Consider the following 16513-nt stretch of genomic DNA (forward strand, 5'->3'; position numbering starts at 1 on the left):
GAGACCCATAAAATAGGGATGGGAGGGGGTGATATTGAGAACCTGGCCAAACATTTAGACATTGTATTAAAACAATAGTAAAACACCCCAAGGGTTTGTTGCAGTTTTGACATGACCTTGATTTAAAGAATGAATATTTAGATGTGTAATATTAATATATACAGAGACATGTTAGAAATCATGTTCACGACTGCCTGCCGGTTTATCTTCATTTATTGCCTGAGAACATTTGCCAGTAAATCAGACTGTATAACATGCAGTTGTAAATACAGTTGTGGTTTGACTTTGTGTCGTCAGCGGTTCTGTGTGTGAATTATGTACAGCTGGTTGCGAGCTGGTGAGGTTAGCAAGGTTTCTTTTTTTCTTATCCGTAGCCCCAAGGGCTCCGGTGAACTGGCGTCAGGGGAAGCTACTCGGTCGAGGAGCCTTCGGTGAGGTTTACCTCTGCTACGATGTCGACACGGGTCGAGAGCTGGCGGCCAAACAGGTGCCCTTTGACCCCGACTGTCAGGAGACCAGCAAAGTAAGCGTGCAAGACAGAACTGCTATGTGACAGTATTTGGGTCGTTTTAAAGGAACAATGAGATTTTTTATTTTTCCCCAGAAAATAATACCAGACTAGTTTTTATGAAAAAATTTTCAAGCAACTTTCAATAAAATGTAATATGTTTAAACTCCCACATTGACCACACATGACGTTAATCTTGTGTGTTTCATAAAAGTGCTTTTGTGTTTTATTGTGGTGACCAGTGACATTAAACTCAGTTACAATTGTTTTATAGATATTATTAAAATATGTTAAATTAACTTCTTACTCGTTTCAATTTATCTTAAACTTGATATTGTACAATAAATGTTTTATTACCTTTTTATACTGTCTAGAACTGGAAATTATTGGAATAAAATGTATTCAACCATATACACTATTTTTAATCTCAAAATGTTCATTGCATTAGATTTTAATCCTGAGAGTGAGTGACAGAATGTGCCACCGCAGTTGTAGAATGACACGTTTATGCACCGGAAGATTTCCCTCACTTTCTGCTCACATTTCTCTTTGTCTCTCTCCACAGGAAGTGAATGCATTGGAGTGTGAGATTCAGCTCCTGAAGAACCTCCGTCACGAGCGCATCGTTCAGTATTTCGGCTGCTTGCGTGATCCAGTGCAGAGAAAGCTGTCCATCTTTGTAGAATTCATGCCAGGGGTGTGTATGCTCACAGAGCTCAGCCTGCTTGTGTTTGCTCTATGTGTATGCTATTCTTTGGAGGAGATGTTTACTCTTGAGATGACTCACGCACGGTATTTTCAGTCCTCAAATGGCAATTATTGTTTCCTTATGTTCGGTATTTTATTTGTGCGAGTTAATGCGACCCTCATCTGTGCTGGTGTAACAATAACATTAGTTGAATGACATTTAACATTCGTGCATGGCATTTCTGCACAAAGACGTAGACATTGTGTACATTGCTGCACATTCAGCAAAGTCGATTTAAAGGGCTAGTTTACCCCAAAATAAATATTCTGTCATCATTTACTCACCCTCTTGTTATTTCATGACTTTTGAAGAATGTGATGCCGATACCCATTGACTTCTATTGTATAAACAAAACCTATGCAAGTGAATGGATAAAACTATAGGTCAGTTACCAACTTTCTACAAAATATCTTCTTTCGTGTTCTATAGAAGAATGAAAGTCATACAGGTTTAAAATGACAAGAGGGTGTGGAAATAATGACAGAATTTTCGTTTTTGGGTGAACTATCCCTTAAGTGCCTGAATCAAAGTGACGGAGAGATTCTGTACAGTCGTAATAAAGCATGCCACATCACAATAGTCTGCTAAACTCTACGCAACCTTGCTCTTTAAACCGACCTGCAAGATTGTACGATTTCGTGAAGTCAACTTCATTTTTGTGTGTGTTTGAATTGTTCCTGCATAATTCCTAATGAATATGGTGTTTTATGGTGCCAACCAGTAACTTTCTATCTAACCAATACCTGTTTGTGTCTGTCTGTCTAAAAAAAAAAATCTTGTTGTTCTTTCTCTCCTTTGCTTATTCCAGCTTTAATCCTTCTTGTAGCATGGCCTTGTAAACTAACGGTACTGTTTAGCATGTTGACCAAATGTTTATATGCTCTCCTACTTGTAAGTCGCTTTGGATAAAAGCGTCTGCCAAATGAATAAATGCATGTATAAATGTGTTAACAGACAGCGCATGCAAATAAACATACTCATTTGCAGCTGCAATTTATCTTAAAAATCCCTTTGTGTTTCCAGAAACTCACTGTTAAACGTAAAATGAATCTGCACTTTCCAACTAATGACCAACCCACGTCGAAATGGCACCGGCCCACTCACATGTCTCACAATGTTCCTTGTCAGCACAACCGCACGGTTTTACAAGTTCATTTTCCCTGCAAATGAGGATCTTAACTAGCGTGAGACGCAGCCTGTCTCATCCATCGGCCTGAATTTAATATGCAAAATCTGAGTGTCTTAGTCACATATTGTTTGGAAAATGGGAATGTAGTGTTCGCAACGGTTTCTGGCAGACAGATGTATCACTGCTCTGAGCCAAGCCAGCCCTTGTAAACCACTGCAGCGTCCTCCTGATAAACCAAGAGGTTAAGACAAAGAACGGATGACAGATATAGAGTAGACGACATTGACTCACTAAGAACTTAGTGAGGGATATATTGCATAATGATTTACAACCAGGGATTACAAGGTTGCTATGAGAATAATACATTTGGAATATGTACTGTATATGATACACAGACTGGTAACTTGCAAAAGAGATTGTGTCATTTCATAGTACAAATGTAAACCTGTTTGGAGGAAGCCATCACGAGGATGGTTTTGTGGTTTTTCATATTGTAGTGTTGCATGTGTTTTGCACTGTAGTCCTTGAGGAGACATTGTTTCCACGCCGAGGGTTGTAAACAGGAAAGCTGAGGAAATATGAACTTTGTTAGGGCTTGTGTTTCAAAGAAACAGACATATGCGAGGGACGTTTGGCATTGTGATGTGTTTTTCCAGAAAGTTAAAATTGGTCCAGGGCTCTGAGAAGCCCTACATGTACTGCTCCATTTTTATAAACACTTGAGCGGACTTCCCTGTTCACAGTTATTACTCTTTGCTGTTCATATAGTGCTGTGGAAAAGACCTTCTTTGTGGGTTTCTTGTGTTCTTGCGTGTTATGTATGATGATAATTATGTCCAGTAATAAAATGTAAGCATAAAAACAGAGTTAGTTTTTTAAATGTTAACTATTCAAGACTCCTTTACACTAAAGGTCCACTGAATTAAATTTAGCAGCATCTAGTGGTGAGGAAGTGAATTGCAACCAATGGCTCACTTCACCTCTCCGCCTCCCTTTCAAAGCACTACGGTGACTGACACAGAACGTAGATGTTGTCACTTTTTCGCTTCTTTGCCAAGGGAGAGAACATATTTATAAAAAGCGCTGTGTCAAGCAGTTTGTCAGTTTAGTGCTACTGTAGAAACAACATGTTGAATTCCATGCAATGGGACCCACGATCTATGTAGATTGAAATAGCTCATTCCAAGGTAATAAAAACATAACGCTTCATTATGTAAGGTCTTTAAACACATCTGAAGACAGTGATGTATTACATTGCATTTTTGCCAGTAGATCCTACAAAAAAACTGTTAAATAGTAGTGGGCATAAGGGATGTCCAGCTTTGACAAATTGACCTCTTCTCCTTTTATTAAAAATATGTTATTGAAGATGATTGCAAATGTTTCGTGTTTGTTGCGTAGTTGTATTCAACGTGTAAACTGAAGCTCAGCTTTCAGAAGAATTTAAGGAGGCTTGGGAAAACATTACACCCATGTGGAAAGCTTATTGAGTGAAGACATATGAGAATCAATGATGCAGTCAAAAACAAGGGAGGACCAACAAAATATTAAGTAAGGGATAATGGACAGCCAATGATTGTGAAGCATTCCAGAGCGCCGTGTAATAATAAAAACTGATAACATTTTACTCACTTTAAGCTTTGTCCTCTAAGCTTTTTGTTTTCTATGCATTTTTGTAAATTAAAATAAAAATATGTTATTTTTACAGTACGCTTTTTGTTTTGCCCATTTAGTGTTTTCTTTACTTCATGCATTTCATATTTTGGTTTAACTTATTGTATAAATACGCCTTCAGGACATCACCACTACTGTATAATACAACACTCTTTACAGTATGATACAGTGTATGTGTCTGTGTGTGCATAGGGCTCTATAAAAGATCAACTGAAGGCATATGGAGCTTTAACTGAGAAAGTAACCCGCAGATACACCAGGCAGATCCTGCAAGGAGTTTACTACCTGCACAGCAACATGATTGTACACAGAGACATCAAAGGTAAGTTTAAGTCAATCAACTCAAGTCATGTATCCAGTGGTGCTTGCTGTGGGGCTTTGTGAATCAGAGGTGTAATATAGTCTGACTGTTGACCACCTAGGATACACGTCTTGTTAGACGTTAGCTGAAATAACATTGGTTTGGGTCTGGTTTGTACTTCCTTTGGAATTGCCAAAAATAGCAAGGGGGAATATTTTTGCATTCCTTCTTGACATAAGGGTAAAACTCTCTCAGGTCATCCAGTGAAAATGACCAACCAATTTCTCTGGTATTTGTTTTAGGCTGTGCCATTAAACATTTCCTTTTCACGCTGTTAAATCTAGTCAGCCCAGAAGGTATTTGGACATACTTAAAAATTTATTAATGTCACGCCATTACAGTAAAAAAAAAATTATGGTAAAAAGCTTTTAGTTTAAATAAAGTTGGCAGACAAACATCCCAAAAAGTTTGTTAGAGACAAATCAAGTCTTTATTCGGACACTGGGCTGTCAAACCACATTCCCATAACAGATCCTCCGTGAAAAATCCACGAGAGTTGCGACGTGCTCCGTCCTTCGTCGTCCTCTTCTTGCCATCTATCATATTTGGTATAACTGATCCGTTCACGACATACTGAGACTTCCAGGGTGTGGAAATCTTGCGGCTGGCAGGAATTAGTCACTACTCCAACAACCACAAATCTCACGGGCAACACGGCTATGTAAGGCCACCTCCAACGGAAAATCATTACTAGAAGCGTGGGAAGAGAGACCAGTGGGTCTCCATTTTCAACCCCAACCATAGGCATCTTATAATTTTCTATAGTCGTCATCTTGGTGAGACAAACACGCATGTGTGTCTGGTCAGTGTAATTTGATGCACATGTGTTTCCTCACAGGCGCTAATATTCTGAGGGACTCCTCTGGAAATGTGAAGCTGGGAGATTTTGGAGCTAGCAAACGCATCCAGACCATTTGTATGTCGGGTACAGGCATCAAATCGGTCACTGGCACCCCCTACTGGATGAGCCCGGAAGTCATTAATGGTGAAGGTTATGGACGCAAAGCAGATGTCTGGTAAGATCTGGCTTATTTTCAATAAGTTTCATAATTTGTATTTTAAAAACATGATAAATAATTGTTATATTCTTGTTGGGATATTTTATATGTTATATATTTTCTTCCGAAAATTGTTTTTAACTACATAAAATAATATAACTTTGACTAATATTTTGGTAAATTTTTAGTCTTTTTTAATAAACCATAATAATATTCATGACTAAAACATACACAATTTCTCTTTATCTTATCATGTTCGATTCAGATTTAAAAATAATAACTTGGGTAAAATACATATCTGGTTTCATTGTTAGCTAACTCTCTTTCTTTTTCTTCCACAATCTCAGGAGTTTGGCTTGCACGGTTGTCGAGATGCTTACTCAAAAGCCCCCATGGGCTGAATACGAAGCTATGGCAGCCATTTTCAAGATCGCAACCCAGCCCACTAAGCCAAAACTGCCTGAGGGTGTGTCCGACTCGTGCAGGGAATTCATGCGGCAGGTCTTTGTGGAGGAAAAATGCCGACCCACAGCCGAGGGGCTCCTCAGCCACCCTTTCGTCCAGGGCGCCTTCTGAGCCCCCCTTCAACAGATTCTACGGTCTCCGTGGAGTCCCTCGGGGAAAACCACACATCTGCCTGCGGACAATCACCACTCTGCCTTCCAGGAACCAGAGAAACCCAATCAGCCAGCCAACCGAGAACAAACTAGCCCGTAAGGAAGGGATGCTGCCTCCCAACAGGTTCCCCACACAAGTTCAATGTTAAAAAGATGGATGCTTTAGCTCTGATAGCACTTCCTGTTATCATACTCCGAATCAGAGTCTTGTGTTATTCTACCCCAAATGTGCACTTGATGAGTGACGTTCACATACAGAAAGGTATACAAGGACCCCTTTAGAGGGTGTACACTATTACCCAGCATCTCTTGTGGCAAAGTGTACACTCGAAGGAGGATGGGGAGGCCATTTGGGACAGGGCATATGGTCAGTGATTGTAATTCATGAATTGTGAACAAATATCTCACACAAAAAGCAAGTGTTATAAGATCATATTAGAAACTAGTAAACCATTGATATTAAATTGACTGTGATTATAAAAATACCATCAACTTTGAATATATTACAAAATATATGAATAAGTCTATATGGATCAACTGCCGTGCTCATGGGGATCATGAGCAGTTTGGGTTACAGAAGTGTCTATCGGTTTAAAAGAATTTGATAACACAGCCAGCACTTAATACACTTATGTTATCTGACTGTAAGACGCAGTGTCAGTGCCTAAACCATACTGCTTGAAATTGCAGTTTACATACCTTACTGCCAGTTGATCTGAGTGGCTGAAATAATCCCCTGATGTATTAAACATCAATGTACAGTATAATGCATACAATGTGACGCTCTAGAGTTGATGGACAAATCACAAAGGTTCTGTTTTTAGCACAAATGTATTAGAATTTTGATCTTTGCAATAGTAGCAAAAGTTAAAAATACCGTTTTTATAACATTTGTATCATTCGGTCATGAAAGAGAGAGTTGAATTTTACCTCTGCACCCCGGGTCCAATCCTGAGTGTCAGAACATACATTTAAAAGACCTCATGGAGCAAATAGATAATTGTACTGTACAATACTCGTTCGAGTAATTTTTTAAGATTGCTGTGTATTTGATGGTTAGAATCTAACCAAATAAGAATGACACAAAATATGACACATGCAACCACCAAAGTGGGGAGTAAGACATGTAAAAGCTATGTCATTTTCTTCGTCTGTTGAATGAAGACTGTATAAACAAATCTTTTTATATAATGTAAAGTTTATTTAGTTCAAGTTGCTGTCGTTTAAAAGCACTCTTTACCCAGAGAGTAAATCACTGTACATACTGTACATGCCCATTGCACTCTCACGCGCAGAGCAACAGCACATAGGAAAAATCCGATGAGATTCAAGACATATTTTTATACATTTTTTTTAATTCACGTGTTTGGAATAACAATACCAAGCAGTTTTTGTATTATACAAATTACCCTAAAGTGTCAAAAGCAATATTTCAGAGAAGACTACTATGGCTGGTTTGTTAGCATCCGTGTAATGTTTGACCCATTAAATACAACCAAAGAGCAATTGATATGCTTGAATTATGGATTTGATGATTCAAAGCTGTTCAGTTTGTTTGACCAATGTTGTCAAATTTTTTATGGACTCCAGTGTATTTTATGTAACCTATTTCTTGTGACCTTCATTGACTTAAATCTATCATTTTCATTGTCTTCACATCATGAAGTTGGACACAAAACTTTAGGAAACATAAGATTTTGCTATCATTTTGTCTCAATATAAATGTTACATCATAAAGGCTTGAAGGCATTGATCGCTCTGTTCTGAACTCAAGATCTTCAACTAAACCAGCAGTGAAGAGCAAACCAACCTTTTTTGTTTTATGTATTGCAACCAGTGCCTTCTCTGATTCCCTTATTCTGAGAGGTCAGTCGTTTTGAAAAACATTTAATGGTGGAATGTGTCACCTGAAGTCCTTCAAATGGTTTCAGAAAAGGACTGACGTGATGAAGATCTTACTGAAAATGATTGTATTGTAAATACATATTGTACCAAGTCATAGTGGTTTTTTATATTCCAAGAACCTTGTCACGGTGTATTAAGATTGCGGAGAGGTCTTGGTTTTAGATGATCTTGATTGACCTTCGTGGTTTTTGAGGGGCTAAAGAATTTCTGTGCTGCCTTGATGATAAAGCCTAGAAACATTTATATGTGATTTTGTACATTTGGATAAATAAAATAAAACTTATATATATATTATCGTGTTGTGTATATATTTGACTTTTTTATTGGGAAACCTAACTTAATTTAAATTCAAGTCTTTTATATATTAATATATAGTGATATTACGATTACATTTCAATGCAATAAGACGCTTGAAATTGGGTGCAGGCGTGCACATTTCAGACATTAGCTTTGTGTTTCGCTTCATTCAGCGGGCTGCCGAGACCCATCGGCTTCTTACGTCAAAGTACCGCGAGAGCGATTGGAAAACCATGCACTCGGGTTGATCTCGCGGTATGAAAATGTCATACGCCGATCTGTCTGCGCACCGTGTGCAGTCAGTTAGGTAAGTCATGTTTGGTAACGTCACGCGGCGTGTTACTAAACGTGCACGTCGTGGCACTTTGCTGGGCGTCTGTGAGTAAACGCTAAACACAAACACAACAGCTTGTGACTTACTTTTCAGGACTGTTCCCCGGTGTGAAAATGTCATTGACTCGTACTGTCATATGCCTGCTGAGGAACGATCTGCGTCTTCATGACAACGAGGTAAATATCAAGGTTTTCTACGAGCATAGACCGTTGCGGGTCATTACAATAACATTAGCAAACCAAACTACCGGATGTGTGTATAGTTTGATATTGTGGTCGAGAGCATGCCGCAACCACATCTTAGAAATAAAGAAACGGTCTTTAAATTAAGCGTTTGTTTAGTAACGAAATATTACTATTTATTGTAGCAGAACTAGGGGGGAACTCGTAAAATGTCGTCATAAGGGGCGTGGTCATATTGTTCTTGTGTCATGTGTAGGGCCAGACATGTAAAGGCGCCGCAAGATCCGACACTCGAGTGACATCAAAGTACCGCGAGAGCAATTCGAAAAACCATAAAAAGTTTGGTTTCGAATCGCTCTCGCGGTACTTTGATGTCATCTGCCTGTCGGATTTTGCTGCGCTGCATCAAGTCGAACAAGCCTATTATCTATAAAAATCAAACAGCTTCTTATATATAACGATACTTTTAAGTTTAACTACAAATTTGAAAAAGGATAATTGTAATTCTTACAATTTACAATTGCATTATATAATATTACCTTAGAGGTAGGGATGGGTATCGTTAAGGTTTTAACGGTATTGGTTCTTTTATCGATACCACTTATCGATCCGGTACTTTAACGGTACTCTTATCGGTACTTTTTGTTGTGTTTTTTTATAAAAGACAAAATTAAAGCTGGAGTTGTTTTCACTATTTAAAACATTCTTTACTGACCCAACATATCTTAATGCAGGTAAAAGATGACTGATGACTATTATTCATAGAGAATTAAAATAAAGTGCATGTGGGCCTAAGTTTGTTTGTGTTTTTTGTTGATGTTGTTTAATATTAAACCATAATTGGACCAGATGCTGGAGTGGATTGGTTCACTGTAACTGCAGCTTTGCATTCACATAATGTATTTAACTCTGTTTGGGCTTAAAAAGTTATACCGGTTTGGAACCTCTTTACAAAGAACACACACAAAAAATGGTTATGTATTTCATCAATAAAAAAATATTTTTTAGGTAAGCTCTGCTTTATAATTTCTTAAGCATCATTTATTATTATTCATCCATTTTAAATGCAGTACTGTGAAAGCATTTTTAATGTTTAAGATTTAATTAGGCTACTGCAGAAAAAAATACTCTAAAGATTTATATGTAGGCTATTTTTTAATGTGATGTGTGTTTATTTAATGATTACATACTAATTTAAAGAAACCTTGTGCAATGTTTATGTCGGGGTTATTTATGAAGACTGCTAGGCTAGTATACACGTACCTGAGGACGTGGATGATGAACTAGTAGCTATAGGCAGTCGAAAACTTTGCATTTCTCTGTCTGCACATTAAGCACTTTTGAAAGATGTTTTGCCAGATTGCTTGTGTTTCCGCTCTTACAAGCAAAAATCTTGTTTCACTTGTTGCAACGAGCATTGTCTGCATCCACTCGAGTGAAATGTAACCATACTTTAGATAGACCGTATGATTCTCTCCGCCATCGTCACTCTATTAAGCGCGAGCTCTCGTGTTGTGTGCGCGCGAGCTCTGTGTAGTGTGGGACAGACGGACATTTCGCGTTATTTATCAATAATAAAAAGGAAATGTTTTTCTTAATTTCTCCAGTACCGACAGCAGAACCGTTAATGTCAGAGCTTATCGATACTTCGGTCTTTTATAATTTAGCCCCGGGACCGATTAAATACCGGGTTTCGGTACCCATCCCTACTTAGAGGACCATGTAAACAAAATCTATAGAAATGTTTTTTGTTTTTTTTTATTATATATTTTTTTATTTAGAGAACTGAAAACAAAATCAAAAAATATTTACAGAAATATTCTGATCTCTTTTACATATTGAAAGTAGAAATAAGAAAATAAAGAAAAGAGAATAAAATAACATTACAATAACTTATACAGAAGGTGGGAAACCAATATCCAATTAGCATGTGAAAAAAATAATAATAATAATAATTATATATATATATATTTATATATATAAAACTGTATATACGTTAATACAAATAAATATACATAATTTCATAGCTAAATAATAATTGGCCCAGGTTGATGCAGAGAATTTATAGATTTGATTCAACTTTATTGTCATTACACATATACAAGTACAGAAGTGCAATTAGCAAGTGCAGGATATACAGTGTGAATAAATACAGAATACAATATTAGGAAAATACTAAATATGACAGTCGGTATGTACTATGAACAATATAAACAGAAGGCTATATACTGTGAACATTAATGTACAGGTGGTTATGAACAGATGACAATATAGACTATACAAGAGTGATTTGAGTGTGCATTAGTTACAGACATTAGCTATTAAAGTTACAGTGCAGTAGATGAGTTGATGCGGTTATTAAAGGTATGGTGCAGTACATGAGTTAATGCAGTTATTGAAGTTATAGTGCAATACATGAGTAGATGCAGTTATACAGTTACAGTGCAGTAGATGCGTTAATGCAGTTATTGAAGTTACAGTGCAGTAGATGCGTTAATGCTGTTATTAAGGTTACAGTGCAGTAGATGAGTTAGTGCAGTTATTGAAGTTACAGTGCAGTAGATGCGTTAATGCAGTTATTGAAGTTACAGTGCAGTAGATGCGTTAATGCGGTTATTAAGGTTACAGTGCAGTAGATGAGTTAGTGCAGTTATTGAAGTTACAGTGCAGTAGATGCGTTAGTGCAGTTATTGAAGTTACAGTGCAGTAGATGCGTTAATGCGGTTATTAAGGTTACAGTGCAGTAGATGAGTTCGTGCAGTTATTGAAGTTACAGTGCAGTAGAATTAGAATTAGTACAATTGTGAGAATTAGGAAAATACGAAATGTATAAAAATGTAAAGGAGACATAGACAGGTAAGCAGGGTACTGATACTTTAAATGTAATGATGTCTAATCGCCTTAAACCATATTTAAGATGTTACTTAGATCTAAGTTCAAAATAAAGGATACAAAGGGTTTCCAAATATTCTCAAAATAAAAAAGTTTTGTTTAATGAATTTTGCTTTAAAGAATTTATAGAAATGTTTAAAGTAGTTTATTAAAGTATCTTTTGATGATGTTGTAACACATGACCAACCTTGTTTATTCCATTAATGCAGGTATTTTACTGGGCTCAGAGGAATGCAGAGCACGTAGTCCCCCTCTACTGCTTTGACCCACAACATTACCAGGGCACACATCACTTTAACTTCCCAAAGTCGGGGCCGTTCCGTTTACGCTTCCTTCTCGACGGTGTGAAGGACTTGAGGGCAACGCTGAAGAAACAGGGCAGGTGTGAATTCCATTACTCGTTACGTTCTTATCCTTATACACTTGAGCTATACTTTCTATGTACATATTTGTATATAATGCTAGTTTATAATTACGTAATGCTTACTGTGTAGCACACTGTTAGTGAGACATGGCAAGCCAGAGGATGTTGTCAGTGATTTGATTAAGCAGTTGGGGTCAGTATCGGCTGTGGCTTTTCATGAGGAGGTGAGTTTCAGCCGAACCACGCAGATAGCATTGACAGCCATCATTTGTAATATTGTGCTACTTAGCCAGCGAATGTTGGAATATATGCAGTCTGACACGTTTTTCTGTACACCCTGTAGGTGGCGTCAGATGAAAAGGATGTGGAGAAGAAGGTAAAGGAGGTCTGCTCTCAAAACAAGGTCAAATGTCAGACTTTCTGGGGGTCTACACTCTACCATAGAGATGATCTCCCATTTGGTCACGTTAAGAGGTACGTTTTGAGTTTAGTTGAACAGTTGTGAGCAAGCGATGTGTTGATATTCTCGTGCAACATTTGTGGAATTTTCTTGGAAGAAATGAGGAATCCTAGCATATCAATAATATATAAATGGTTTGATTAAACTATTAAAAAAAACACAAAACGTACAGGAGATATTTTATTTTGCAGCTCCACTCATGTAATTTCTTGTTGGTCTGATAAGTAATGAGTCAGTGACAACGTCCATTATGAGGTCGACCATTTAAAGGCTTTTTCTGAATTTCCTTTTCCCTCTCTCACAAGGTTACCTGATGTTTACACTCAGTTCAGAAAGTCCGTTGAGGATCAGGCTCGAGTAAGACCGGTGTTTTCTACTCCAGAACAGATGAAGTCTCTTCCCACAGGATTAGAGGAAGGTCCTATCCCTACATTTGAGGCCCTCGGACAGACAGGTGACTTGATTTAGGACTACTACATTTATCTATCAATTCATAACACTTATATCTGTAGTCAAAGTCTGATGAACTAATTCTGTTACAAGAATCATTTATTTTCAGATAACTAAATAATGTAATGATTTATTGATAAATCAAGATATTTCCTGTGTATGGTTTCAGAGCCTGTGGAGGACAGCCGGTCAGCCTTCCCATGCCGCGGTGGAGAGACTGAGGCTCTCGCTAGATTGAAACATTACTTCTGGGACACCGTGAGCCAAATTCTTCAACTTTCCATTTTTTAGCTATTAGGAATAATTAATAACGTTATACTTCTCTCATAATTGACTCAACCGGACATCATCTGAGATGTTCAGTCCTCTCCTAAGCTCAACCCCAAGATTTTTTCTGTCACTTTATATACATCGCTTCCTAAATGTTGACGCTCCCAATCTTCATAAAATGAATCCAAATGACTCCAACGGTTAATAAACGTCTTCTGAACCAAAACAAGAGACAACAATTAATACTGATCAAAACTGAAAGTTAAAGAAACATTCCCCAGTGCTGATGATATATATGGTGACACTCTAAAAATCTTATTGGTTCTTGAGTTTCTTGTGAGGAAAGATCACATGACAGCTAGTCATTAAAGGAGTAGTTCGCTTTAAAATAAGCCCTCCACTAATTTAAACACCCTCAAATACACTTGTTTTTATTTTAGTTTTACTAAAATGTTAAAAACAATAGAAAAATGTCAAATGTTTTCTCACACATATATATGCATCCAAATGACAAATAACTTTATAATAATCTTGTGTAAGGCTGATTATGAGAGATTTTCCATTTTTTGGGAGAACTGTTCCATTATTGTGTTGTTTTATCACAGAACAATGTTGCAACTTATAAGGAGACTCGAAATGGCTTGATCGGAGTGGACTATTCCACCAAGTTTTCCCCTTGGTGAGCCTTGTTTTGTTAGCTTTAAAATAATGCATTAGCAAAAGCATAGACGCATGAATTGATTGGATTATTTTACATGACTTTTTAATCATAATGTTTTAGGCTTGCATTGGGCTGCATATCACCAAGGTACATCTATGAGCAGATAAAAAAGTATGAAGCTGAAAGGACAGCTAACCAGAGTACATACTGGTGAGTATGTGAGATGCTGAACAAACCTTCTAGTATTCTTTTGTAATTCGACTGATTTACGTTGACGAGATATTTCTGATGTGATAAATATTGTTTCCAGTTGAAATAAACAAAAAAGCTCATCGTAGGGTTTCTCTCCAGGGTATTATTTGAGCTTCTGTGGAGGGATTACTTCAAGTTTGTGGGTTTGAAATATGGAAACCGAATATTTCATGTGAACGGTATGATTGGATTTTTTTCCTCTATCGGTTTTTCTTTCGTTATGGGTCAAATCAAAATCAAGTGGGCAGATTTAGGAGAATATTGAATTCTCTGTACTCTCAGAATGTGGCATAATTTTTGTTGAGTACATTTGTTATGAGCACTTAAACGATAACTCTTTGTAACTCTTAAACATGGCATTATACATCTTTGTTTTAAATGATCAAAATAAATTGTCTCGTGCTTTAAAGGTCTTCAAGATAAGCATGTGGCATGGAAGACAAACATGACCCTGTTCAATGCATGGAAAGGTAATGTGACCATCAGTATCTCCTACATTTCTCGTGTTCCTATTTTGGCAGTCAACTGACGGATCAAATTTATTTTTGTCTTCTCAACAAATGTTCCCCAGAGGGAAGAACAGGAGTGCCATTTGTAGATGCGAACATGAGGGAGCTTGCCCTGACAGGATTCATGTCCAACAGAGGACGCCAGAACGTAGCCAGCTTTCTCACCAAAGACTTGGGGTTGGACTGGCGACTGGGTGCTGAGTGGTTTGAATACCTGCTGGTAGGAAAGTTTCTTTAGTATGGGTTGATGGTTTATGGTGGTGCCAACCTCTGCATTGTTATTTCCTGACATCAGGTGGACCATGACGTCTGCAGCAACTATGGAAACTGGCTCTATACTGCAGGAATAGGAAATGACCCACGAGAAAACAGGAAGTTTAATATGATCAAACAAGGACTGGACTATGATGGCAATGTAAGTCATAATGTTAACAGGTATTTTACTGTAAAGTTGTGCAACAACTTGCAATAAAAAAACACTTAAAAAAGGATATAGTTTCACAGTCGTCAATTACATTGGGGGCAGTCATGTCTGAAGTGTTTTTTTCTTGTTTTTACCGATTGTAAGGCCTATGCATATTTGAATTATAATTTTATAGACATTTCTTGGTATTTTCCATAGTTTACAAGCTCTTTTTTGACACTTAAGAGAGCAACTTCTGCCCTGACCATAAATGTAAATACAGGAAGAGGAAGTTACATGCGGGTAAGATAAAAGATTATTGTAGTATGATAAGACTTCTGCTTTCTTTCGCTGCATAGAAAAAGGCTAATTATGATCTGTATACCTTAATCTTTTTAATGATACATATATTATTCCAAGTATTCTCGCACAGAAATATTTATATCATTGACTATTATTAAATATCATCCTTCTTTTATATCTGTGAAGGGGGACTATGTCAGACTTTGGGTTCCAGAGCTTCGGGGTATTAAAGGTGGGGACGTGCACACCCCATGGACCCTCAGCAGTGCATCACTGTCACATGCCCAGGTGTCTCTCAACGAAACATACCCCTCCCCGATCGTCATGGCACCCGAATGGAGTCGTCATGTCAACAAAAAATCTGTAAGATGTCAATTAAACTAATGCATTTTTCAGTTTGTGATTATAATTGATCATTGGGACAAGCATGTATTCATCGGTTATTATAATGTAATTTATTTTATAGTCCGGTTCAGCATCAGCAAGAGGGAAGAAGGGTCCATCTCACACACCAAGGGATCACAGAGACCGAGGCATTGACTTCTACTTCTCCAAGAATAAGAATTTTTGAGAGGGAAGAGCCTTGTTTGTATTGCGATTCTTTTTTTTTTTTTTCATGAAATGCTGTTGGGCATCTGGTCAGGTCACTGGTTCAAATATGGGAACTGGGAAGTGGAAAAGAAAAATAGTCGATACACATCAATACAGCAACTACCTCTAATGAAGTGCATTAAAATACCTTTCATATAATTGCCCATTATTTGTCTGCTGTTTTAAATGCAAAATCATATTGTATGTTCCTTCAAATCTCCCGGTTGGGTCAAGTACTTCAGGTTATGTTTTATCTAAAAATAAAAAGTTGCTGGGATTTTTGTTAAAAAGTTTTGAGTTTTCCCTTTCTTGCACGAAATAATGATATGATGTTTATTATAGAAAACCCATGTAAGTGTTTAAATATGCACATTCAGACTGTTGAGTTCTTTTATTGAGAAAAGGGAAGTGAGTAGATGTGAGCGTTTCGGTTTGGTTTTGAAGAGCAAGGGAAAAGATCCTAAAAACAGCTGTTTGCTCGGCCCTCTGAATGCTGCCTCAGACGGACTGTAAGCCGATATGCGACATTGACCAAATATTGAAGCAAAACCTTCACAAATCATGCTGTTAACGTAACTGCATCATCAGGTTTTGCACATATTGTG

The 16513-nt window shown here is 37.4% G+C and overlaps 2 protein-coding genes across 3 annotated transcripts in view; both read left to right on the top strand.

Moving 5' to 3' along the window:
- The window catches only part of map3k22 (mitogen-activated protein kinase kinase kinase 22), a 46250-nt gene extending 38016 nt beyond the window's left edge, over positions 1-8234 (top strand). Inside the window, exons 14-18 of the mRNA XM_056738508.1 lie at positions 375-523; positions 1074-1205; positions 4252-4381; positions 5259-5436; positions 5766-8234. Of these exons, the coding sequence (XP_056594486.1) occupies positions 375-523; positions 1074-1205; positions 4252-4381; positions 5259-5436; positions 5766-5994 (818 nt within the window). The 3' untranslated portion in view covers positions 5995-8234. The remainder of the gene's footprint in view (positions 1-374; positions 524-1073; positions 1206-4251; positions 4382-5258; positions 5437-5765) is intronic.
- A 130-nt stretch (positions 8235-8364) lies between these two features.
- On the top strand, positions 8365-16249 carry cry-dash (cryptochrome DASH). Of its 2 annotated transcripts, XM_056738509.1 has the most exons (15): positions 8365-8747; positions 11855-12027; positions 12140-12233; positions 12353-12483; positions 12775-12923; positions 13089-13177; positions 13795-13868; positions 13971-14060; positions 14202-14281; positions 14513-14572; positions 14674-14831; positions 14907-15026; positions 15234-15317; positions 15504-15680; positions 15784-16249. In XM_056738509.1, the coding sequence occupies exons 1-15, from the start codon at positions 8685-8687 to the stop codon at positions 15886-15888; spliced, it is 1647 nt and encodes a 548-aa protein (XP_056594487.1). In that variant the 5' UTR covers positions 8365-8684; the 3' UTR covers positions 15889-16249. The 2 variants fall into 2 exon arrangements, with proteins under 2 accessions (XP_056594487.1, XP_056594488.1); XM_056738510.1 differs by lacking the exon at positions 15234-15317.
- Positions 16250-16513: the final 264 nt, after the last annotated feature.

The sequence above is a fragment of the Triplophysa dalaica genome, chromosome 23 (assembly GCF_015846415.1).
Source record: "Triplophysa dalaica isolate WHDGS20190420 chromosome 23, ASM1584641v1, whole genome shotgun sequence".
Taxonomy (NCBI): Eukaryota; Metazoa; Chordata; class Actinopteri; order Cypriniformes; family Nemacheilidae; genus Triplophysa; species Triplophysa dalaica.